Below are 23,834 nucleotides of genomic sequence, written 5' to 3'. Positions count from 1 at the left end.
ATGATCAATAGTGACATTTGGTAGTTGGTACAATGCAAAAATACCAAACCATCCCTAGGCAGAAAGGTGTTAATCGTTGATTTTTCAAATGGAAAATAATACAGTTACCGAAGAGTGCACACCAAATTCATGCACAGAATGACTTGACGCAATACTGACTGTCAATTAATGATGAATTAATATTAATCGATGATCAGGATTGAGCTACATCATTCGGTACATGAATTCGGTACGCAATCTTCTATAATTGTAGCATTGCTCTTTTCAAATACATAACACAAAATTATTGGAAAATTCAGGGATGATGTAGAAATTGACCCCTTTATTATCTAATCAGCTTATACCAACTTCTCTATGGATCTTTTCTGGTAGTGGTCCATAATCTCTTAAAGTAGATATTATTTTAGTTTCTTCTAAAAACATAAATACAAATAACATAAAGAGCTTAATAAAACCTAAATCGATGGTTTTATGTCTATTACTAATTTTTCCTCTCAAGATAAGACCGATCATTCAAGTAAATAGAAGTTAACTATCAAATTTAGATATTTAATGAACAACATAAAGAGTTATTTATTGTAACAATACTCCAACCAATCAATTAATAAATTGATTAAAGCCAAAAAAGACTTATTAGTAATGCGTCATGATAAACTGGCACAAGACTTATTACTTATGGATATGCTTCCAAATAATGGAATTCGAGACAACCAGCAAGAGTTCTATGATCATAGTACGATTGTTTCAAAAGCGTCATAGTTAAACTCACATAGAAATATAGAATGATATTATATCAATATAGAATTTGAATATAAGTCACTTTACTTGTTGATTATTTTTTTTATATAATCATACCAAAAAATGGTAAATACAACTTCTAACCAAGCATATAAATCATGAGAGCAAAACAGCCTGAAAATTTTCTTCAAGAGTTCAATATATACATCAATGTTAATGGTCGATTTGGTCTATCTGAAGGCAAAATAAAAAAATTCAAAATAAAAGAAATATGTGTGGGATCCCAGCATTTTTTAGCCTACGGTACTAACTTGACAACACCTGCCAAAAATCAGAACTAGGAAAGCCCAAATCAAAATCATGCCACATACAAGAAGGGATTAGGGATCGAGTGAACGCAAAATAGACTACTTCAGACGATTCCAATTTCCATGCAGTTTTATAATTTCATACGAAAGAAATTATAGACCCGTTGTTTTAGAGTTTCTCTCTACGGAAAGAAATAGAGCACAAGTACACTAGCAATCAAACACCACAATTACTACGAAACTTGAGCAAAATGAAAATCCAGAAAAGAATAATCCAATGGCAATTTCTCATGATCGGAGCAATGTCGAAGCAACTACAAATCTAGTGACAATTTTTCTAAGAAGAGCTTTTTTTTTCTCTATATAATTTAAAAATATATATATATATATATTTTATGAATTATCATAAATAAATCAATAAAGCATAAGCAGCTTACCTTAACTACAATGTTGTCTGAGCTGGAAAGAGCTGCGCAATCTTAGCACCAACAAAAGCTTATTTCACAAGTGCAATGTCTAACTTTTGGTAAGCATAAATTAACATACACCATCATTTGCAACTCAAAGTAGCAAATATAAAATCTATTAAGTATAAAATTATTTTCTGTTCCTAGCCAGTAAAAAGTTCACACGCACAGCTGCTCCATGCACTAAAACACCAATTATGTGCAAAGATGTAAATTAATACTGTATTATTCAATATAATAAGAGAAAGGATACTTGAAGCGAGTGACACTCCTCCAGTTAGTTCTCACTCTTGCAAGCAAAAGGAGTCTCAGCATTTCCTGTTATCTTCTATCCCTGACAAAAGACAAACGTATATAGTTAAGTTGAATCATGTCCATGGTAAGTATATGTAGAATTAAAAAAAAAAAAAAAAAAAAAAAAAAAAAAAAGTTATTATGTTTGACGATCGAAAAAAAAGATAGTTTTTGACCTCGCTTCTCTAAGGGCAGACTGTATTGCTGACTCATTAAGTTTCCAGATGCTGTTGTGTTCTTTTGGTAGCGAACGGCAATCAAGATTCCAGATCCAAGCTTAAGCTTCTGGTTTGCATCTGCAATCAATAATCACCACAAAACAGAAAACAGAATTATTTAAATTTCTTTATTAATCAAATAATATAACATGAGCGAACTGTTTCACTTTGCATCAACCGAGCACAGTCTTGTGGGCTATCAACACGACAAGGCACAAATTTTGTCAAAAATCAAAGAAGAGCATTTATACAAATCACATTTAAAAGAAAGATACTATTGCACTACAAATCACGTTTAAAGAAAGCATAATTTGCAAAAATAATTAAATGCATTTTAAATTCAATTCAATTTTATGCTATTTCAATAACCATCATTGTTCTAATGGCTTCTGAACTTGAAAGTCTTCTAGGGACTTCCAGCAAAAAATGCAGCACGTTATTAGGGTGTCACGAGCCAAGCTGCTCGCGAGTCGACTCGGCTAGCTCGTTAAATACTCGAACTCGGCTCGAGTTTAATCGAGCCGAGCGGCTCAAGTATGACTTGAATTAAGTACCGAGCCAAGTTCGAGTTTACCCCGGCTCGACTCGATTCAACACGCGAGTCAATAAGCTCTTTAGGGTTTTTTTGCAAATACAAGTTTAAGTATGTTTTGTATTTTGTGATTTGACATGCAAAGGTTAAAAAAATGCAAATTAACCCTCAACCCAAATCGCATAAACGATTTCCCCAACATAAACCTATTTTCCATTACTAATCATCAAGAAAACCGACTTCCCCAAAAACGATTTCCCTAAACTCACACCCAGCCACCCACAACACAAGAACTACGCAATCGCCGACAATTGCAAACACAAGAACCCCTTTTTTTTTTGTCTTGGATTGTATAATTTGTTGTGTAATACATTGTTTATGTTGATTTGGATCAAATTTACCAAAAATTGGATCTGATTTATGTAAAACAAGATCTGCAAGTGATATAAAAGGTCAAACGAGCCTAATCAACCATTCGAGCTCGCGTTAATCGAGCCATATCGAGCTTTTCGAGTCGGGTCAAACGAGCTCAAGTCGAGTCACGACCAGCTCGATTTAAAAAGTCGAGTCACGAGTCAATTTTCCTCACTCGGCTGACTCGTGAATCGACTCGAACTCATCTATGCTTAACCGAATCAGGCTCGTTTAGGGTGATACTCAACTCGTTTATACCCTTACACAGTATTCTGACCTCCTCTCTTTTGAGGAGCCTTTTACATCAGACAAAGTGAGAGAGAGAAATAGAGCTTCCAACATATCAAATTGCTTCGCCTCTCAGCTCCTTTTTCACATAGAAGAAGAAATGTTAAACTATTTCTTAATTGTAATGTACTCTATTATATGATTTCTTGAAAGAGATCAAGTTTATTTGACCACCAATTTGACATCTAATGCATAGACACATGCTTGGATAAACCTCTCTTTTTATGATAGTGGAAAAAGAGTATGCCACAGCAAAACCAGAAATGATTGTTAGACACATTCATTTAATATCATTTGATAACCGCCATATTTTAAAAATTTTTATAACTACATATTCATTATGTAAAGTAACCAAAGGAAAATGCAGCAGACAATGTTGACCATTAATACCTTGCAGCCACTAGTTTCAGTGAAAAAAGCTGGGAACTCATGAGTTTTATAAGCAGCAACACACACTCCCTGAGTTTCCTGTACTGATGTGACAAAATTCAGAAAAGGTAACTTATAATCTGGAAAAATTACTTTACAGATATTCTGTAGAGGAACTGGTAAGTACCAATACTCAAGGGTCCTTGGAATATCTAAATGGACTTTACACCAGCAGAGATGACTGCTACTGGAGTTCTTCCAAGCTCTGTAAGATCTGAGGATATATCCAGCTGCATAGAAACATCACAACAAGATAGTGCAGACAATTACTAATGGAACGTTCCAGAAAAACAGGTATGGTCTAGCCTTCATAGACTAAAATAATTCATCTCATCTATTGATATTTCTGCATGTATAATCCTCTAACATCTTTCTCTTCTAAATAGTCATATAAACAAGAACAAAAAACAATATCCACCACTATAATAAAATGCACACAGTTAATAATAATGGATAATAGCTCTATAACAAATTGTCCCATCACATGACACAATGATTGAGTAGGTGATATCTTGCATTTACAGCACACATTATTCCCAGTTAGAGGTTCATGGCTCTTCATAATAAAAAACCATTTCTTTCGTCTACATAGGGACCTCTTACTTCAGTCGGATGATATTGAACCACATTGTGTGCATCACGCATATAAGAATTCAGAGGACCTCTGCAATATAAGAATATAAATGGCTGTGGAGTTAACAACATAGATTTCATAAGATGGGCCATCTCATATCACTCCTTGATTGCAAAATCAGAAACATGTTGCTCACAACAATATCTATCATCATGATATACATGGACGTAAAACTTACTCTCTCTCCATCCGGTGTACACCTCCGATTCCCCCAGTAACAAATACAGGGATGCAACCTATTGAATATGAGCATTTAAGTAATAGTTATAAACATTAAGTTCAAGAATTTGGAAAGAAAAACGAATGCAAAGAAATTTGTATAAGCCCAAGCACAAAGCATTAAGACAGTGAAGCCTAAAGTTATTACCATAGAACAAAATACATGGTTGCAGAAACAGTAGTAGCACCATTCCCTCTGGTACACCCGAAAGTGCATCAGTCAGTTGTGAAAGCAAATCACATAGAAGAATTCAGTGTACTATTTCATGACATTCCATCATCTCTTCTGCTAATTTTTGGAAATTACAACACATAACATTGGCTGAATTTTTGCTTATAATCATCTATATTACGTTTTCAAAAGGCTAGAAAGAATTCAGTGTAGTATTTCATGCCATTCCATATCTGGTTCAAGAAAACTGTAATGCAATAGACTTTTCATATGAAGTGAAAGTGAACATCCAAAACAAGAAGAAGCTAACAAAAATATGCCTATAAGTAGATCAGTAATAAGAGAGCCTATGTAAGAAGTGTTGAAATCTAAGTGCCACTCACAACATGAGCAATGTCCCCCGAGCTGTCTTTTGTGCTTTACTTCCTAACTTAGCAAGCCTTTCCAGCTCTTCAATACTCAAACCTATACATAGCAAAATATTAGCAACATAGAAAAATTAATATTAAACCCAATATAGATTGTGCAAGGCCCAGATAAGAGGGGGAAAAAAACTGCTGAGTCTAACATTTGGATCAGATTTTGCTATCCCACAAAGAAAACAGACAACTCACATACCCCAAGAAAAAGGGTTCAAACTTAAAGCCTTGCACAAGATAGAAAAGAATTTTGATTACTTTGCAGTACAATTTAAAAGCTTCCAAGAAAAAGTTTAGATAAGCACCTATACATGGCACGCCATCTAAAATAGCAATCGTTGCAGGAACTGCTCCTTATCCCTAACAATTTCCTCCACTTCCTTTGCAGTTTCCAATTTTGAGATACGGCATCCCTGACAACAGCAAGAAATACAGCAAAACCATGAAATCCATCATATTCATCAAAATATACTAAGCTATAAAACATTTCACACGTCACACATTCTCCAAAATAAAATTAGAACATGACCATCTCACATCCATTATTAAACAAAAAAAAAATTATTCTGCAAACCCGAAACTATAAATTTGGATGCAAGATTTGTCCCAGAGATAAACCAAAATATGTAATCTCCAATACTATGAGCTATCTTCTTAAATCAATTCTCATTCTCACCACACACAAAAAAAAAAAAAAAAAAAAATCCGAAAATCCTGAAAAAATAATGAGGTGTTAATGCAAGGAATACTACAACATTCAACACACTGCTACATCTTGAGACCATTCTCACATTGCAATTTACCCAGTAACATAATTAACATGCCAGGACAGTAAGGAAACAAATAAAAGTATCAATAAAGCAGAAAAACACGTGGCTACCCCATTAAATTATAATGAAAAAAAGTAAGTACGCAACTCTTGTTACAACAATGTTACCAATCTCAAATCGCACGCGAAACCCAGTAACGTTACTGGGAAAACTAGAGGGAAATGATAAAAGCAGAAGAAAAAAAAAGAGAGAGAGTGAATACCATGGGAAATAATGGTGGATTCAAGAGCAACAACAGCTTGGCCACTGGATAAAGCATCACTCACCTCATCCGAAAGCTTCACTAAACCCTGCCAAAAAAAAAAAAAAAATCAATGAATGAATGAAAATGTTAATCAAGACAGTGTTTGATTTTACTTTCGGGTTCAAATGGTTTTGAAGAGTGGACAATCTTGAAAGGGCTTTTGACGCCATTTCTACGAGATCTTGAGAGTTTCACAGTTTGACTTGTGAAAAGACTTTTGTCAATAACTCAATATCACTTTTGGGGTTAATCAACACCCCTAGTACTTTAGTAAATAACAAAAACTCCCCTTATCTTAAATAAAACTATCAAATATTTATGAGTTATCATTTCAAAATTTGTAATGTGTTCATATCAAGAAAAATATTTTTCACAAAAGTTTTATTAGGAATGAATTAAGCACATAATATATGGAATATTTTTCAGAATATTTTTATTAGGATAATAAAAACTACCTTGTTACGATAGCAGGGTCTTTATCAGAATATTTTTGCTTCTCTCCTGATTCTATCGTATCTTCTGTTTTATTTCTTTCCCGAACACACGCAATGGAGCCATCGATAATTAAGTTCAAAACTAAACAAATCAAATTATATTATTGGCATAAAAATTGTGATTAATACTTAATCTTAAATTTAATATTTCATTCATTAGTACCAAATATATGGGTTAATGATACATATAAAGATATATAATACAATACGAATAAACTTACTATACAAAATCACTCATAGAAACTAATACGCTTGATACGGATAAATTTATATTGAATAATACTACACATACATCATTCACATACAACATTATATGGCAAGATATGATTGGGTGAAAGTTTAATTTTAACTTTAAATTAGCCAATCATATCTTGTCACATAATATGGTATGAGAGATATTGTATAAAAATAATGTATGTGTAGTATTACTCATTTATATTATACCCATTTTAAATTAATCTTAATCTCTAAAATTGGAATCATATTTGTGTCGGGTTATCGGGTCGTGTCACAAATACCAAACCTATTTATAGGTGTTTTTTGAATTATGTATTATTATTTTTAAATAATAAAATATAATTAAAAAATTATGGATGAGAAAAGTTCTTTTGATAAGAAANAAATCACATTTAAAAGAAAGATACTATTGCACTACAAATCACATTTAAAAGAAAGCATAATATTGCACAAAAATAATTAAATGCATTTTAAATTCAATTTCAATTTCTATGCTATTTCAATAACCATCATTGTTCTAATGGCTTCTGAACTTGAAAGTCTTCTAGGGACTTCCAGCAAGAAAATGCAAGCACGGTATTAGGGGTGTCAACCGAGCCAAGCTGCTCGCGAGTCGACTCGGCTAGGCTCGTTAAATACTCGAACTCAGCTCGAGTTTAATCGAGCCGAGCAGGCTCAAGTATGACTTGAATTAAGTACCGAGCCAAGTTCGAGTTTACCCCGGCTCGACTCGATTCAACACGCGAGTCAATAGCAGCTCGTTTAGGGTTTTTTTGCAAATACAAGTTTTAAGTATGTTTTGTATTTTGTGATTTGACATGCAAAAGGTTAAAAAAATTGCAAATTAACCCTCAACCCAAATCGCATAAACGATTTCCCCAAAATCATAAACCCTATTTTCACATTACTAATCATCAAGAAAACCCGACTTCCCCAAAAACGATTTCCCTAAACTCACACCCAGCCACCCACAAACACAAGAACTACGCAATCGCCGACAATTGCAAACACAAGAACCCCTTTTTTTTTGTCTTGGATTGTATAATTTGTTGTGTAATACATTGTTTATGTTGATTTGGATACAAATTTACCAAAAATTGGATCTGATTTATGTAAAACAAGATCTGCAAGTGATATAAAAAAGGGTCAAACGAGCCATAATCAAACCAATTCGAGCTCGCGTTAATCGAGCCATAATCGAGCTTTTCGAGTCGGGTCAAACGAGCTCAAGTCGAGTCACGAACCAGCTCGATTATAAATGAGTCGAGTCACGAGTCAAATTTTCCTCACTCAGCTGATTCGACTCGTGAATCGACTCGAACTCATCTAATGCTTAACCGAATCAGGCTCGTTTAGGGTGATACTCAACTCGTTTATACCCTTACACAGTATTCTGACCTCCTCTCTTTTGAGGAGCCTTTTACATCAGACAAAGTGAGAGAGAGAAANATTTAAAAGAAAGCATACTATTGCACAAAAATAATTAAATGCATTCTAAATTCAATTTCAATCTATATGCTATTTCAACAACCATCATTGTTCTGATGGCTTCTGAACTTGAAAGTCTTCTTGGGACTTCCAGCAAGAAAATGCAAGCACAGTATTCAGACCTCCTCTCTTTTGAGGAACCTTTTACATCAGACAAAGTGAGAGAGAGAAATAGAGCTTCCAAAATATCAAATTGCTTCCCCTATCAGCTCCTTTTTCACATAGAATAAGAAATGTTAAACTATTTCTTACACTTGCTCATACTTAAATGTAAATGTACTATAGTATATGATTTCTTGAAAGAGATCAAGTTAACTATGTGACAACCAATTTGACATCTAATGCATAGACGCAGGCTTGGATAAACCTCTCTTTTTATGATAGTGAAAAAGAGTGTGCCACAACAAAACCAGAAATGATTGTTAGACACATTCATTTAATATCATTTTAGATAACCGCCATGTTTTAAAAATTATATTAATAACTACATATTCAATATTTAAAGTAACTCAAAGGAAAATGAAGCAGACAATGTTGACCATTAATACCTTGCAGCCACTAGTTTCAGTGAAAAAAGCTGGGAACTCATGAGTCTTATAAGTAGCAACACAAACTCCCTGAGTTTCCTGTACTGATAGTGACAAAATTCAGAAAAAGTAACTTATAATCTGAGAAAAATTACTTTACAGATATTCTGTAGATGAACTGGTAAGTACCAGATACTCAAGGGTCCTTGGAATATCTTGATAAGTTTTGGGATATGATCTGTTATGAGGAACAGAGACCTCCAAGAACAAGAGATAGAAAGACTAATTGACAATTTCTTTATTGATTCTCACAATCTATATTTAGGCTATTATATAGCCCTACACTTAACTCTATTGACTCTCAAAAGGACTCTAATTATAAAATGGATAATAAGATAATCCTAATTCTATCCTAATAAGATAATAATATAATTATAAAAGATAATTATAAAAGACTTAACATAATCATAAAAGATAATAATAAATGACTTAACACACTTATCCTAATTCTAATTAACACACTTATCCTAATCCTAACATTGCCTTCCCCTTCGCCTCAACCTTGTCCTCAAGGTTGCAAGGTACGACACCATCAACAGCAGTTATCCCGGTTCATCCTTGTGCTCATCATCATCCTCCTCCATCAGCAAGAGAAAGAACTTGGCCTTGCAGCGATGCCCAGGGTGAAAGCGTTCATCGCAATATAGCACAAACCTTTGTTGCGTCGTTCTTGCATTTGTGTTGCTGTGAGTTGCTTAACAGGCAAGGAATTCAATTTGTGTGGAGTAGGCAAAAGGGCCTGCTGCACTGAAGGAACATTAGGAGTTGATTTACTAGGATCNTCAATGAATGAATGAAAAAATCATGAAAATGTTAATCAAGACAGTGTTTGATTTTACTTTCGGGTTCAAATGGTTTTGAAGACTGGACAATCTTGAAAGGGCTTTTGACGCCATTTCTACGAGAACTTGAGAGTTTCACAGTTTGACTTGTGAAAAGACTCATGTCAATTACTCAATATCACTTTTGGGGTTAATTAAACACCCCCAGTACTTTAGTAAATAACAAAAACTCCCCTTATCTTAAATAAAACTATCAAATATGAGTTACCATTTCTAAATTTTTAATGTGTTAATATCAAGAAAAGTATTTTTCACAAAAGTTTTATTAGGAATGAATTAAGCACATAATATATGGAATATGGTAATTTAGAAAGGATAATAAAAAGTACCTTGTTACGATAACGAGGTCTTTATCAGAATATTTTTGCTTCTCTCCTGATTTCATCGTATCTTTTGTTTCATTTCTTTCCGGAACACACGCAATGGAGCCATCGACAATTAAGTTCAAAACTAAACAAATCAAATTATATTATTGGCATAAAAATTGTGATTAATACTTAATCTTAAATTTAATATTTCGTTTATTAGTACCAAATATGTGCGTTAATGCTACATATTAAGCAATATAATAAGATACGGATAAACTTACTATACAAAATCACTCATAGAAACTAATACGCTATGATACGGAAAAATTTATATTGCACCCCTTTTAAACTAATCTTAATCTCTAAAATTGGAATCATATTTGTGTGGGATCATTAGGTCGTGTCACATATACCAAAGGGTGCGTTTGACTTGTTGTTTTTATCTATATTCTCAATCCTATTCTTCAAATGTTGTTTGGCACATTATTCCCAAAATATTAGTCTATTTTTTTAATTACTTTAGACCACATAAGTTTATTAATTTCATTAAATACCCCCAGAAAAAAGTTTAAAAACTAACAAAAACACCCCCACTCACCAATACTTGCCTGATTCTGGCAATCACCGCCATTGGTAGCCGGAATCTGTCATAATAGTCACACAACCACCGGAAATAGCCGATAATGGCCAAATCTGGCCGTCAGCTTGCCGTCAACGACGGCCAAAGATGGCATTTTCTGGCCGTCGAAGGTCACATCCGGCCTTAAATCTGGCCTTTTTCGGTCAGATTCGTGGTGGATATGGCCGGAAACGGTCATATCGATCAAATACCCACCAGATCCGACCGGTATGTATGATTACCCAATTTTTCAGCCAGATTCCGGCTGTGGTGGCCGGAATCTGGCACTGCGGGTGGTAGGGGTGTTTTTGTCATTTTATAATATTTTAATATATTGGGGTGTTTATTAAATTAGCAAACTTTGGGGGTTTTTTATAACTTTTTAAATTTTATCTCGTAATACTTCTCTATCCAACTATCCAATATTATCCCCAAAATCCTATCCAAAATAATAAACCAAATGCACCCAAAGCTATTTATTGTTGTTTTTTAAATTTATGTATTATTATTTTTAAATAATAAAATATAATTAAAAAATTATGGATGAGAAAAGTTCTTTTGATAAGAAAAAAAAATATATCGGGGTGTTTTCGGAATTATAATCTGAAATATAACCACCACCACAACTCCAACGGTTCTCTCTGCTCACTAGTCACTCCGCAATTGCAAGCTTTCGTTCATGGCTACCGAACTCTTCTTCACTCCCATTCCCAATCTTCCTCACCCATTTGTGAAATTCCCAGAAAACCCCCTAAGAATCCCACTTTTTGCACTTCCACCCCTCACCATCTCTTCTGGGTTTTGCTCCCTCAAGACTGTTTCAAGCTCCAGAGGTCGATCATCATCAGCCGTTCACGCTGTGCAAGAAGAAGTTATTCAAGCTCCAAATTCAGATTCCCAAACTGCCCCTCCTTCGTCTTCCAAGCTTGTTCTTGTTGTTGGCGGCACTGGTGGTGTAGGTAGGCACATACTGGTCTTTTTTTCCTCTAGTCTTTATATAATTCCTTATTCATACTGAATGAATATTTAATTAATAATTTGATTTTGAATGTTATAAACATCAGTGGTTTATGCATGTCATAGTTAAGAAATTGTGGGTTACTGGAAGATATTGATCCCGGTAAGTATACCGGGATTTCAGTAGCATTTCCATTGATGTATGTTATAGTACAAAAATTTGGGTTTACTGAAAGATATCGATCTCGGTAACAAAACCGGGATTTCTGTAGCATTTCCATTGATGTATGTTATAGTTAGAAAGTGTGAGCTTGCTGGAAGATATTGATCCTGGTCACAACACCGGGATTTCGGTGGCATTTCCATTAATGAATGATATAGTACAAACGTTTGGGTCTACTGATGAAGAACTTGATCCCGGTAATGATACTGGGATTTTGGTAGCGTTTCCCAGAATATTTAGCCTTGAATTTTGTTGGACTGAATTAATATGTAATGCTTTTGGTCTAAGGTATGCTGGTTTTGTTTTCCATTTGTTCCTTTAATGCCAAGGTTGTTGTTTGTAAATTTTAAAAGTTGAGTCTCTCTTTAGGGCAATTGATAGTGGCATCGCTGCTTAGCCGGAATATCAAAGCCCGGTTACTACTCAGAGACCCTGAGAAAGCAACGATTCTGTTTGGCAAACAAGATGAGGAAAAACTACAGGTGACACTCCATATATCAGTGAAAATAGCCATCAATTTTTCTTCAATGATAGAACCGAATTTTCTTGAATTTCTTATTTCTTGCCTGTGGCTGTAGTAGTTTTATTGTAAAGAACTCTTGAAACTTGTTAGGTATGTAAAGGGGACACTCGAAACCCAGAGGATGTAGATCCATCTATATTTGAGGTGAGAGCTTTCTCTTTGTCTAATTTTACTTTATTTTCCTTTATCTTCTTTATGAATCTAATGGTTTAAATGGTTGTATTTCATGTTTAATGGTTGAAGATACAAATATGTTAAACTTTCAAAGATTTTCTTGCAGGGTGTCACACATGTTATTTGTTGCACGGGAACGACAGCCTTCCCTTCGAAGAGATGGGATGGGGATAATACACCCGAAAGAGTAGGTAATGGCTATGCTTTTCAAGTAACAAAATTGCCAGACAATCGAACATTTTTTATGTTTCAGTTCTGCAATGAAAAAGGCTGAACAGCTTATTGGACTTCTCATTCTAATTGCCCTGATACCATGTTGAACAACTCTTGATCCAAAAAGCTTTTTCTTACGGAATGGGCTGAATAGTAGCATTATACTATTTATGACTACTTGTGGCATATTATGAACAACCCGGATTACACTCAAACTATTCTGGCATGGATGGTAAAAATGTTATGTATTATGACATATTTGCTCACTGAAAACATCAGTATATGATTCAATGGTGTTGACATCATTGTGCTTTTTGAAGATTGGGAAGGTGTGAGAAATCTTGTGTCTGCATTGCCTTCTTCACTAAAGAGAATAGTTCTTGTTTCATCGGTTGGTGTAACCAAGTTCAATGAAATACCATGGAGGTAAGCTACTACTTGGATGGAAAGTCAGGATAGTGTTAAATTATCGGCAATATTTGATGCTTTTGCTCGTGTGATGGTTAGCACTTAGGTTCCATGTTTATGTTAGTTTAATAATTTTGTTTCAATTTACCTCTTCAGCATCATGAATCTATTTGGTGTTCTCAAATATAAGAAAATGGGGGAAGATTTTCTTCGCAATTCAGGTCTTCCATTTACGATAATCAGGTTAGCATGCTTAATTGTATATCTTTTGCTTAACGTTTCAGGAAAATTATCAGTTCATTGTAGACTTTAGAAAGATGTTTATGTTTCATCAGATATAGTTGTATGCCCTCTAACTTATGCTTGTGTTTCTTTCTTTACTAGACCTGGTAGATTGACGGATGGACCTTACACATCATATGACCTGAATACTTTGCTCAAAGCTACAGCTGGGCAGCGCCGTGCAGTTCTTATTGGCAAAGGTAAGCCATTTATAATTCTTGCAAATGGAGTAAACTTATCAGCTGTGCTTAATCTGGAGTACAGTGATCTTGCATTTATTTTGGTATCTATGCATCTCTGAGAAAACCAGTTCACATATTAGCGATGCATATTCTATTTAACATCAATTGCTTTCAACACGACACGAAGGGTTTCAATCATCGTGGGATCATTAAGTGGTTAAGAGGCAGTTCCATGGAGACATACAGGCCAGTATCAAGAACCACATGCAGTTTTAGGCTCTTGCATTAAGTAGCTACAGAACTGAAAACTGTCACCTGGGGGGAATACTATTACTCTTGGAGTGCTTGACAAAAGCTAACTGATGTAAATAATCGATAATTGTTTGACGAACAAGGGTTTGAATAGGTTTTATAGAATCACTTGCAAACAATTATAGCTCATAAGAGAGACAAGGGTCTGGAGGTTCAGACTCTGAGCGATGCTTAGCCCATATTTTGAACCATCTTTACTATTCGACTCGATTTTGAGCTCTGATTTTACTTGAATAAACTCATCCAAGATGAGGCAACTGGGTAATTATTTTAGAATGGTTTGATCTGATTAATATGTGATACCAATAACTTCAGACTTGAAGAAAAACAGAACCCAATTTTGGTCTGCAAACTCTGTTATGGAAGGTAATGACAATTAATAATGCATGATTTAGCCTTGTTTCAGTCGAATATTCGAATGTTCAGGTATTTTTCATTCTTTTCTCCTCTACTTATGGGGTTTGCCACTGGGTTCAGGAGATAAACTGGTAGGAGAGGTCAGTAGACTTGTGGTTGCAGAAGCTTGCATACAGGCACTTGACATAGATTTCACCGAAGGCGAAATCTACGAGATCAACTCAGTAGAGGTAAGCATATATATACATATATAAAAATTCTCAAGTGAAAACGTTCTAAGTTCATCAAAATTCAGACAGTACACTTTTTACATGAAAAACGCACTAAAAAAGAAAATGACATCCAAAAATATTTTAGGCATATATAGTATGGCTCTTTAAGAGATGCTCATACTTCTTTTATAAATGTGATTTCATTTTAAGACTGAAGTTTGAATTTATCAGGGGGAGGGTCCAGGAAACAATCCCCAGAAATGGCGAGAACTGTTTAAAGCTGCCGGAGCTCAATGATCAGCCTCGGATTATACCACCGGATTCAGGAGATTGTGATGTATACAAAAATAATGCTTGTGAGTTCTACACAATTATGATAAATGTTGTAAATTTTATTGTTTTATTATAAGGTTCATCAAGTACCTTTTTTTTCCAACAATTTAGCAAGCTCCAGAAGTAAAATCCCCGTCGAATACTGATTGACAGGTAAGATTACATTCTGCCTCCATGCACTCTCCTTCCGTTATCATTTCGTTACAAGAGTCACCATCATGATTCGCATTCCTCTGCGTATTGCCTAAATGAAATCGACAAATTCATTGTAATATATAACTTACTTAAGAATTATCATCAGCTATCAGGTACCAAAATTCCGAAATTTTTGGTAGTTTGTGATATTAAACAGGGGCAAAGCCCTGAAATTTATGTTGGCTGGGGGACCAAAATGCAATATTGAATGAACAAGGGGGTCAAAGAACTCAGGAAGAAATGAGGGACACTAAAAAATTGAATTTACAGGGAAGAAATTGATAAACTTCTATAAAAATTATAACAAATTTCGTACCATAGTTACAATTTAATGGGTTCTCAACACAACTATATATTGTTTTAAAAATCCCTTAAAAAATAAAAAAGGTTTAAATATTGAACCCCTGAAGTATGATATAATAACAAATTCCCCTTTTGTTCTTGAAATAACAAAAATCTCTTTACCGTTAATAAACTGTTAGTGAATCGTTAAAATTTACATTGTTATAAGGTAATAAATATAACCAAATTGTCTTACAACGGTTTATTCCAACACTTAAAACTTAACTACAGGGGAATTTTTGCTATTTCTAAAACTTTGGGGGGATTTTGTTATTTTATCATATCTCACGGGATTAAATTAGCCCAAGTAAAAAATGATTTTCTACCACAGCAAAGCAGATAATTGGAGACGAAAAACAAGTAGAAAAACAGAAGTAAATTATGAAAATTTTACCTTTAGTAAAGATGAAGACCAGCACAAGTGTTGCAGAAATTGAGAGACTTTTTATGGATTTTTTTTTCCTTAATATTTTTATCTCTGTTTAAAAACCAGACCAGTCCGACCGGGACCTGGCAGCTTCTCCGGTCCGGTTCAAGTCTTATGGGTTTTGTAATATTTCAAAATTATAAGGGTTAATCTGTAATTTTATAGGGTTGTTTTGGAGCTATGTCAAAAGTTTAGGGATTAATTGGTCATCTTTGAGGTATTTTTGAAATAAATAAAATTTTAAGGATTAATTTGAACTTTTTAGGGGGATTTTTATAATGTATTAAAATTTAAATGATTAATAGTAATTTTTTCAAAATAAAATTATCGCTGATATCATCGGTCTAACCGGTTGACCCATAACCCGAGCAACAAAACGAGTTGCCCTCCGATTCAGGTTTTAAAACAATGATTTTTATAGGTAGAATTGGAGTACCCTTCCCTTTGAGTTAATTAAGGCCTCATTAGTAAGATCCCTTCAATAAAATCTATAAATTAATTACAGACAAAACTGGTTAATTCTCTTTCAATAAGGCTTTATTTATTTTTATCAATTGTCTCCTGGTACAAAGTTTATAGAACTTCAAAAAGTCTCTTGTACAAAAGGACCAGGACTGTGATGAAAGGATCCACCCAATTGTATATACTACAGAATAATAATACTTTTTTAAAGTATACAAAGATCTTGCCCCCACCCCCCCGGGGAAATGTCATAGGATTAGAGCCTCATTTTGGCAATAAACTAAGAAGGTAAAGCATAAAATGTTCTTTCAACAGAGGCAAAAGGAAATGGGAAAACAAGCTTACATATTAGCTCTCAAGAGTTGTTACCAACAAATTCTCCTCGGGAATCCCAGGGGCGGTTCTCAAAAGACTTTCCGATGATGCTGCGCTTTTCACTTACACTCCCGTCCTCACAGCTGTACTCAGGAAAGTAATCCAGGAATTTCTTGCTTCCCAGTTCGTTGACTCCGCTAAAAAGGAAGTTCCTTAGCAAGTCCTGTGGATTAGATTATTAAGTCGTGGAGTGCAACATTAACTGTTGAGAATAAGTATAGCCGCACTATTTATCCATAGTGAAATGAAACAATTTCTGAGTGAATGGTACCTTTGCCAGTGTATCACCAATCAACTTCTTCAGAACTCCATGACCTGGATCCTGTTTTCCAGAAGTTAATAAATAAAACAAGTCAGAGAAGTAGAGGGGGCAGAGCAGGGGCATTGATCATGATATTGAATATTCAAAAGGTTGAAGTCAACATGACTGCCATATTTTCATCGCTTTCATAGTTGAGCATGCAGCATTCAATCAAAAAAAAGATGCTGCCTAACATCTCATGATAATTGATGCCATTCAGGCACTTGGGTCGTGCATGATTGTGGTGTGTGAAGTGAAGACGGTCAGTACAAATTGTTGAAGTCAGTTAATAGTGTCTGTTATATGAAATACATTCAAACTCCTATGATTTTAGTATAACGTTTATAGTGCCCAACTGCCCGTAATATTTCAGCTATGCCAAGGAAAAATTACGTTGATTTAGCATCTCAAAATTGAGCATGCATTTCTTTAGTTTCTTGTTACCACTCTATATAATTCTAATAAGATTACGAAAAATGACAAGGCCCTCGGACCATCTCTAGGCATTTATCTTGACAACTACCCGGTGCTTGTGGTGGAATAAAAGTGCTTCAAGACAATTTTTCAAAAATATCATTAGAATCAGATGCCAGATATAATGTATTATGACTGGCATTTTCAAATTTTAGTACAGACATTGATTGTGAAGCGTTGCAAAGAACTACCTTTTCTGCTCTCCATGTTAGATATCTATGTTGTGCTTCACAATTGCACATAATTTGAGACACGTCTGTCCCCTCAACCGCTTGGTCCATCAGCTCAAGCCATGCCTGGAAGGCAAAAATAGACACACACAAGAATAATTCAGCCACAAGCTTGTAATGGGAGCCTCAGAACAAAAAATCATCCAGTCAAAATTAGTAGCATGTCGATTGATGACCATGTTAAAATAGACTCTACCTTATAGTATTCCATGAATGCAGAATACAAAGCATCATGCTTGTCTTGGCTTGAAGTAAACTTGCTCCATATCACTATAGGTGAAAAAAACTTTATAGACTCACTTGTGAGCTTTCCTCCCCAAGGTAAAAGCTGCATGAAATCTGTGTTCAGTCAACATACCATAAATTTTAGAGAGGATCATGAATATAATATTTTACAAGATCATGATATATGTAATGTGCCAGGACCGAGCACATCACTCACCTTGGCATACTTGAGACCAAGTGGCACTAAGCCTTTATAGTACTTCTCTTTGTACTCCCTGTGGAAAGTGGTGTTGTGCAAAGGATTTAGGTCCCTACAAATAATAAAACAAGGGTAAGTTCCAAACTTTTGAATGCTCCCTATCATCCTAACAAAAGAAATTTAGGTCTATAGTTATAATAATTCACAAATCACATGTTAATAGAGAGAAAAACCAAGTTACTAGACACAGCTTGTCTATCACAGAGCCAGGAAAAGAACAGTACTAATAAAATGAAATTCCAGACCCTAAATCTTGAATCAACGGAAAGCAAAAGGAAGCTTACAAGACAACAATGTTCATGCTAGCATTTGTGAAAAAGTTGGCACAAAATATAGGCACATCAAATTCTGGTTTTGGGAAGACAGCAAAATCCAAAACCTGCAAAATAATATGGAGAACTGCATTGTTACAAGTAAAACAATAATACACATTATGCATCAAAATAATCCACGCAATTGTGAGTGCATTATCAGCTGTCGTTTCCATCCATTTAGTAAGCAATAATGTAGGTACATGTTGACATATTTAGTTTATCAAGTAAAGAAACTTTCGATGACGTGTGAGCAAGATATTATTTTGTTGACTCAAAAAAACCAGCTTGAACTAATTGCAATATCTAATCATCTATCAATCAAAATAAATTGTCTGCGACGAGACCCTAAAACCTTTGTACTTCTCAGTTGGAAAACAGTAATGTAATTTGATGGTATTCAGCTCTTGTTGAACTCTTAAAACTTCAGGTAATTATGTACAGAAGTAACAATGTTGTTAGAGATACTACCTGCATTACTTCATTCTGAATGTACATACTGCGTAGGAGTCTAATCTTGGGCGCTTGGAATGATAACATTTGCAGCTCCGTTTTTCCATCCATTGCATTCAAAGTACCAAATTTTTCCTGATTAAAAAAAAAAAAAAAAAAAAATGCATTCATGAGCAGCTGGATTATAAACATAAGATGAATTCGTGTCAAACACACTGACTTTCTGTTTCTCTGTTTACAGTTAGTTATGGTAACATGATAGTAGCATGATGAAAGATTTTGTTAGCTCAGATAATTAAGCATTCCACAGAAAATAGCAACAGCAAAATTGAATACCATAACAACTTTCTGCTTACAGTCTGTTCTTAGTACCTGGATTCAATAGAAGATTATGTAATTGCATACATTATAACTAATGGTTAAGTAAATCTCCAAGGACCATGAAATTCTTTTGTTCTTTTTTCCATTTTCTTGGGAACTGGCAAGTGACCCCAAAAGGTTGTGATAACCTACTTAGAAATGATTGGTACCAAATTCAACCTATATTACAAGGAAGCCAAAATCAATCCTTCAATGAGAATCAAGCTCAGGTATCTAATCCTAAATATGTCTAGATACAATAGAACTATAATTCATCTTATTGACAACTGCTGGAAATTTCTTGGTCATGTAATGTTTGAGCATAGGATAGTTAGAAATGCCACTCTATATACAACTACATTAGGACTACAGAATACTCCAATCAAATTGATGAATAACAAACTGCGATGGTTCTCAATAATTTTTTTACTATCATACGTTTCTTAAACAGTACATGCAACAAAGCTTGACATGATGATCCCTCTAACAAACTTTTAATCATCAAAATTTCACAATGAGTAAGCCATCCATCCTTCGTAATATCAAGCCGACAAAAGAGAAATAGTGAATTAAGTTACCATGCAGACAACATTTCTCTGGATTAGATAGTCAGGGTAGACAATTAGTGGAATAGTACTGGTGGGAGAAGCTATTCATGAATCATGTCTTAAGCTTTTTGCTATTATTCATCCCTCATTCTACTAACTTTTCGACTATATATGACATCTTGTAGCCTTTTGAAAGCAGAACCATATCTCATTCATCAAAATTGGTAACTCAAGTAGAGTAATTTTCTTCTCCCAGTGTTTTGCGTATTCTAACAATCAACAAGAATTTAGCCTTATGAACAACAAACCTTCTCTTTTCTTCCAGCTTAATCACACTACCGTGCATAAATAACAAAAGTTTCCCCTTTCAACATAAACAAAAACTGTTTTTTTTTTTTTTTTTTTTTTTTCCAAAGAGAGCTAAAAGAACTCAAATGACACTAACTTAATGTCTCATTACCCACTTCATGACAAGAGAGACACACTATTCTTTGATCTTCCAACCAGAAACCAATTCAATTTTAAATGCTGATAACAAGAACGCTCTAAATCATCACAACACTCCTCAGCTTCATCCAAAACAGTACTCCAGTTTATGAATAGTAACAGCCAATATAGACTTGGGATTTTAACTAAAAGCTCAGTGAAACTTCACTCACACAAGAAACTGAACACAAAGTCAAAACACATAAAAGTAAAATACCCAGATCAAACCAAACCCAGAAGAATCCAAATATGCTCATCCAAGACACAGTGTTAAAACTAAATATCCATGAAAAGTACCTGCAGTGGAGAAGGGACCAAAACGGCATGATGTTTGGTTTCATTGAGAGCAAAGTCAATGAATTTCTGGTAAGAAACTGCGGATATTTGAAGTAAACGAGGCTTCTTTCTTCTCCTCCAGTTGCAACTGTGGATGCTGGAGACTGAAGAAGATTTAAGAGTTGAGCAAAAGCTTAACATTGAACTACTGGAAGAAGAAGAAGAAGCAAGGGTTCACAACAGAAGATCTTGATGACACCACCATTAAAGTATTGAAAGAAGCTTCTTTGAACTTCTGGAAGTGTTGAAGTTAGCGAAAGACTTCACCTTTAACCGTGTAACTTCGCTCTTGAATGTGGGTTGGCGTGTCCAGAGCCAGAGGCTATCGCTATCCACTTTCATTAGATTCTCGTTATTACAAAAGCATCCTAGAAAAAGGAAGTTTCCTTCAAAATCACATGGTAATCCCCAACTATTGCAAAGTAACTTTTCACCCTTAAAACCAGATTGGGTATTCTCATCATTTTATATGCCATATATTTATATATATTTAAACAAACAAAAACACTATAAACCTGATAAAATCTTAATTCAATCCCCGATTCAAACACTAAAACCAAAAAAACAAAAAAAATATGTACAACAATAATACAAATTACAATAAACCACCCTTATCGGATAATTAGATTGTGACTTAAGCATGCAGCTCGACCATACAATTTAAGTTTGAATCGTTATAATTAAGTTATTTTGATTTGTTCAGCAATGGTAAATGATTTTTAATTACCTCTATTGTTTTCTAAAATATCGATAAAGCCTATCATTTTAGTCATAATATCACACACATCCCTTAGACTTTGGAAATTGACCATACAAATAACCATGTAACTTTCATAGTGACAACACCACCCTTATATCTCCCTCATTCGCAAGTTCACAACATTTATCTTCTCTTCTTTACTTAAACAACTACTATTTTTCTTTACTACTTCTAAATTTTTCACGAGTAAGGGAAAATTTTACTCATAATTCTTTTCACTGGTAAAAAGAGAAAAAAAATTATGAATATGGAGAAAATTTTAGTCCCATGAATTTCTATTCCCATTCATGGCTTGGTAACCATATATGAAAAAGAACAATGAGATCCTTTTTTAAAACCAAAGCACAATTTATCGTAGGGGTAGGGGTATTCGGTTCCGGGTACCCTATATTTTTTGAAGGAACTGGAATCGACGGTTCCTTGAAATTTGGAACCGAAACTGAAACTGACGGTTTCGGTTCCTAAGTACCCATAACAGAAACCTGTAACAACGGTTCCAATTCTGGGTACCTTGTAAAATTATATGACCCCCCAAAAGTTTTTAAAATGGTAAAAAAAAACTTTAAAAACTTACAAATACCCCCCAACCTGGCACTTGTTAACAAAAATTAAATTACAAATTATAAATTCAAAATTATAATTTCCATTACTTTGTAAAGATAGATTCTCAAAAGTCAAACCAACTTACTTTAAATGTTATGAAATATAAATATAAATATATTCACATTACTTTATCTACAGAATTTTTTATTAACCTACTATTTAATTTTATTTTATATTAGTCTCGATTCCGGTTCCTAACTATTGGAATCGCACAGTGATGGTTCAAAAAATTTAGAACCGGAACCTCCCTGTTGACTATCGGTTCTGGGTAGAAACTAGAATCAAACCCCAAAAATCTGTCGATTCTGGTTCAATCAGTTCTTTTGAAAACCCCTTATCATGTAAGTGCTTTTGATTTTGAAAGAGAAAGGTATAATCAATGAATAGATGAAAGGATGAAGGGATGGAACATAAAGCCAAAGAAACTGTACAATATGGCCCTAAGTATGAGTAATTGGGCTGAGAGCTTAGTCAAATGAGGTTAGATTTGTAATTTGACACCATTATCTCGAAAGGGTAATTCTATACCTCCCAAAAATACCTTAAAAATTACATTTGGATGATGTGTTATCTTATGTGATAGCCCTGTATGATTGCACATCGAGTGAGATTTTATGTATAATTATGAAGAAGAATAATATATAAATATAACATTGATGTATCAATTTGTTCGGTTTTATCATATCATTTACCAAATTATAGCTTCATTTTATATTTCAACATTACATAAGATTACACGTTATTTAAGTAAGAGTTTTGGTATAATTTTTGGCCTTTTGGGACATGAATATTTGGTTTTTTTTTTTTTTTTTTATCTACATAATAATGATGCAATCTCAAGAAGGAGAAAAATGATTTAGCATTTTAATGATAAGAAAATCATCCCACCAAACAACAAAATATTAATAAAAGACGGTTTTACTATCTCATTTAATTAACGTGATGAGAGACCTATATATAGCACTATTTCATTAGACCGTTTCATCACATCAAGGAAATGATGTCATGAGATTGTCTCGCGGATGAGAATGAGTTTTTTTTTAGTCGGTCAATATAGTAACAAGAATGACATGTATTGTTTAGTAAAAAAACTTATACGAGATGATCTCGTTAAATCATTGGATAATCTTATTTATATAAACTTTTTGCATAAAGAGAATTTGTATAAACTTACGTGGTACATTATGTGAGTGTCATATGACATGAAGTTACGTGGATCTTAATACCATATGACATATTTTGTGACATGCTACGTAAGTTTGTACAAATTCTCTTTGTACAAATAACATTACCCTAAATCATTATGCTGATATGGTGAGAGACCGTCTGTTAATAATAATTTCTTAAAACCATCTATCATAGAGATGATTATTATTCATAACGAACAATAGTTGTGGTTGTTGAAAAACAAAACTATTGTATATATGATACTATTTAATTGATTTCAATTAAACGGTCTCATAACATCAATATGACAATGTGGCGAGATCAACTCACCAAAGTATTTCTTATCTTAAGATATATATAAAGTAACCATCAAAGCTCTTAGATAGGTGATTAGTGAAATATTATTTGCTTTTGTTTTTGTGGCCAATCATGAGCATGCAGAACTACAAAGTACAAACCTTCTCCCAATACGGCGCCGGTTCTAAACACCGAACCTCCTCCAAACTTTAAAGGTTACTTCTGTAATTTCACCCACTACCCTCCCAACCGCGTGCTGACAATCC

The 23,834-nt window shown here is 34.2% G+C and overlaps 3 protein-coding genes and 1 long non-coding RNA gene across 5 annotated transcripts; 1 reads left to right on the top strand and 3 right to left on the bottom strand.

Annotated features, from left to right (window-relative positions):
* Window positions 1-890: 890 nt before the first annotated feature.
* LOC116135631 lies at window positions 891-1,558 on the bottom strand. The gene is made up of 2 exons (XR_004128933.1): window positions 1,484-1,558; window positions 891-1,059 (listed from the first exon to the last, which is right to left on the bottom strand). It is a non-coding gene; the product is annotated as an uncharacterized LOC116135631 (long non-coding RNA).
* Window positions 1,559-1,627: 69 nt separating this feature from the next.
* On the bottom strand, window positions 1,628-9,966 carry LOC116135630 (pseudouridine-5'-phosphate glycosidase). The gene is given in 17 exon segments (XM_031421343.1): window positions 1,628-1,799; window positions 1,802-1,843; window positions 1,979-2,056; window positions 2,059-2,105; window positions 2,198-2,241; window positions 3,650-3,727; window positions 3,806-3,846; window positions 3,849-3,918; window positions 4,497-4,570; window positions 4,697-4,735; window positions 5,093-5,113; window positions 5,116-5,178; window positions 5,438-5,488; window positions 5,491-5,534; window positions 5,536-5,545; window positions 6,165-6,252; window positions 9,852-9,966. Coding segments are annotated over 17 exon segments (990 nt in total). The 5' UTR covers window positions 9,909-9,966; the 3' UTR covers window positions 1,628-1,656.
* A 1,447-nt stretch (window positions 9,967-11,413) lies between these two features.
* On the top strand, window positions 11,414-15,114 carry LOC116135629 (protein TIC 62, chloroplastic). 2 transcript variants are annotated; one of them, XM_031421341.1, is made up of 10 exons: window positions 11,414-11,740; window positions 12,331-12,443; window positions 12,575-12,628; window positions 12,765-12,849; window positions 13,192-13,297; window positions 13,436-13,522; window positions 13,664-13,761; window positions 14,371-14,421; window positions 14,533-14,642; window positions 14,856-15,114. In XM_031421341.1, the coding sequence occupies exons 1-10, from the start codon at window positions 11,461-11,463 to the stop codon at window positions 14,919-14,921; spliced, it is 1,050 nt and encodes a 349-aa protein (XP_031277201.1). In that variant the 5' UTR covers window positions 11,414-11,460; the 3' UTR covers window positions 14,922-15,114. The 2 variants fall into 2 exon arrangements, with proteins under 2 accessions (XP_031277201.1, XP_031277202.1); XM_031421342.1 differs by lacking the exon at window positions 14,371-14,421 and having other exon boundaries at window positions 11,416-11,740; window positions 14,856-15,110.
* A 1,334-nt stretch (window positions 15,115-16,448) lies between these two features.
* On the bottom strand, window positions 16,449-21,058 carry LOC116135627 (phytochromobilin:ferredoxin oxidoreductase, chloroplastic). Its single transcript, XM_031421339.1, has 8 exons — window positions 20,703-21,058; window positions 19,030-19,146; window positions 18,532-18,626; window positions 18,206-18,299; window positions 17,960-18,091; window positions 17,725-17,829; window positions 17,030-17,080; window positions 16,449-16,921 (listed from the first exon to the last, which is right to left on the bottom strand). Exons 1-8 carry the CDS (start codon window positions 20,880-20,882, stop codon window positions 16,739-16,741), a joined length of 957 nt encoding a protein of 318 aa, XP_031277199.1. The 5' UTR covers window positions 20,883-21,058; the 3' UTR covers window positions 16,449-16,738.
* Window positions 21,059-23,834: the final 2,776 nt, after the last annotated feature.

This window comes from Pistacia vera, unplaced genomic scaffold (genome assembly GCF_008641045.1).
Source record: "Pistacia vera cultivar Batoury unplaced genomic scaffold, PisVer_v2 Contig301, whole genome shotgun sequence".
Lineage (NCBI taxonomy): Eukaryota > Viridiplantae > Streptophyta > Magnoliopsida > Sapindales > Anacardiaceae > Pistacia > Pistacia vera.
This window is presented reverse-complemented; position numbering and strand designations above follow the sequence as displayed.

Excerpts from the sequence above, each read along its gene's own strand:
- LOC116135627 (XM_031421339.1), bottom strand. The coding sequence starts at position 20,882 with ATGTTAAGCTTTTGCTCAACTCTTAAATCTTCTTCAGTCTCCAGCATC. Across the intron at positions 19,147-20,702 it reads TGGTCCCTTCTCCACTGCAG|GAAAAATTTGGTACTTTGAA; the intron begins GTACTTTTCATG and ends TTTTTTAATCAG. Across the intron at positions 18,300-18,531 it reads AGCATGAACATTGTTGTCTT|GGACCTAAATCCTTTGCACA; the intron begins GTAAGCTTCCTT and ends TATTATTTGTAG.
- LOC116135629 (XM_031421341.1), top strand. The coding sequence starts at position 11,461 with ATGGCTACCGAACTCTTCTTCACTCCCATTCCCAATCTTCCTCACCCA. Across the intron at positions 13,762-14,370 it reads TGCAGTTCTTATTGGCAAAG|ACTTGAAGAAAAACAGAACC; the intron begins GTAAGCCATTTA and ends CAATAACTTCAG. Across the intron at positions 14,422-14,532 it reads TGCAAACTCTGTTATGGAAG|GAGATAAACTGGTAGGAGAG; the intron begins GTAATGACAATT and ends CACTGGGTTCAG.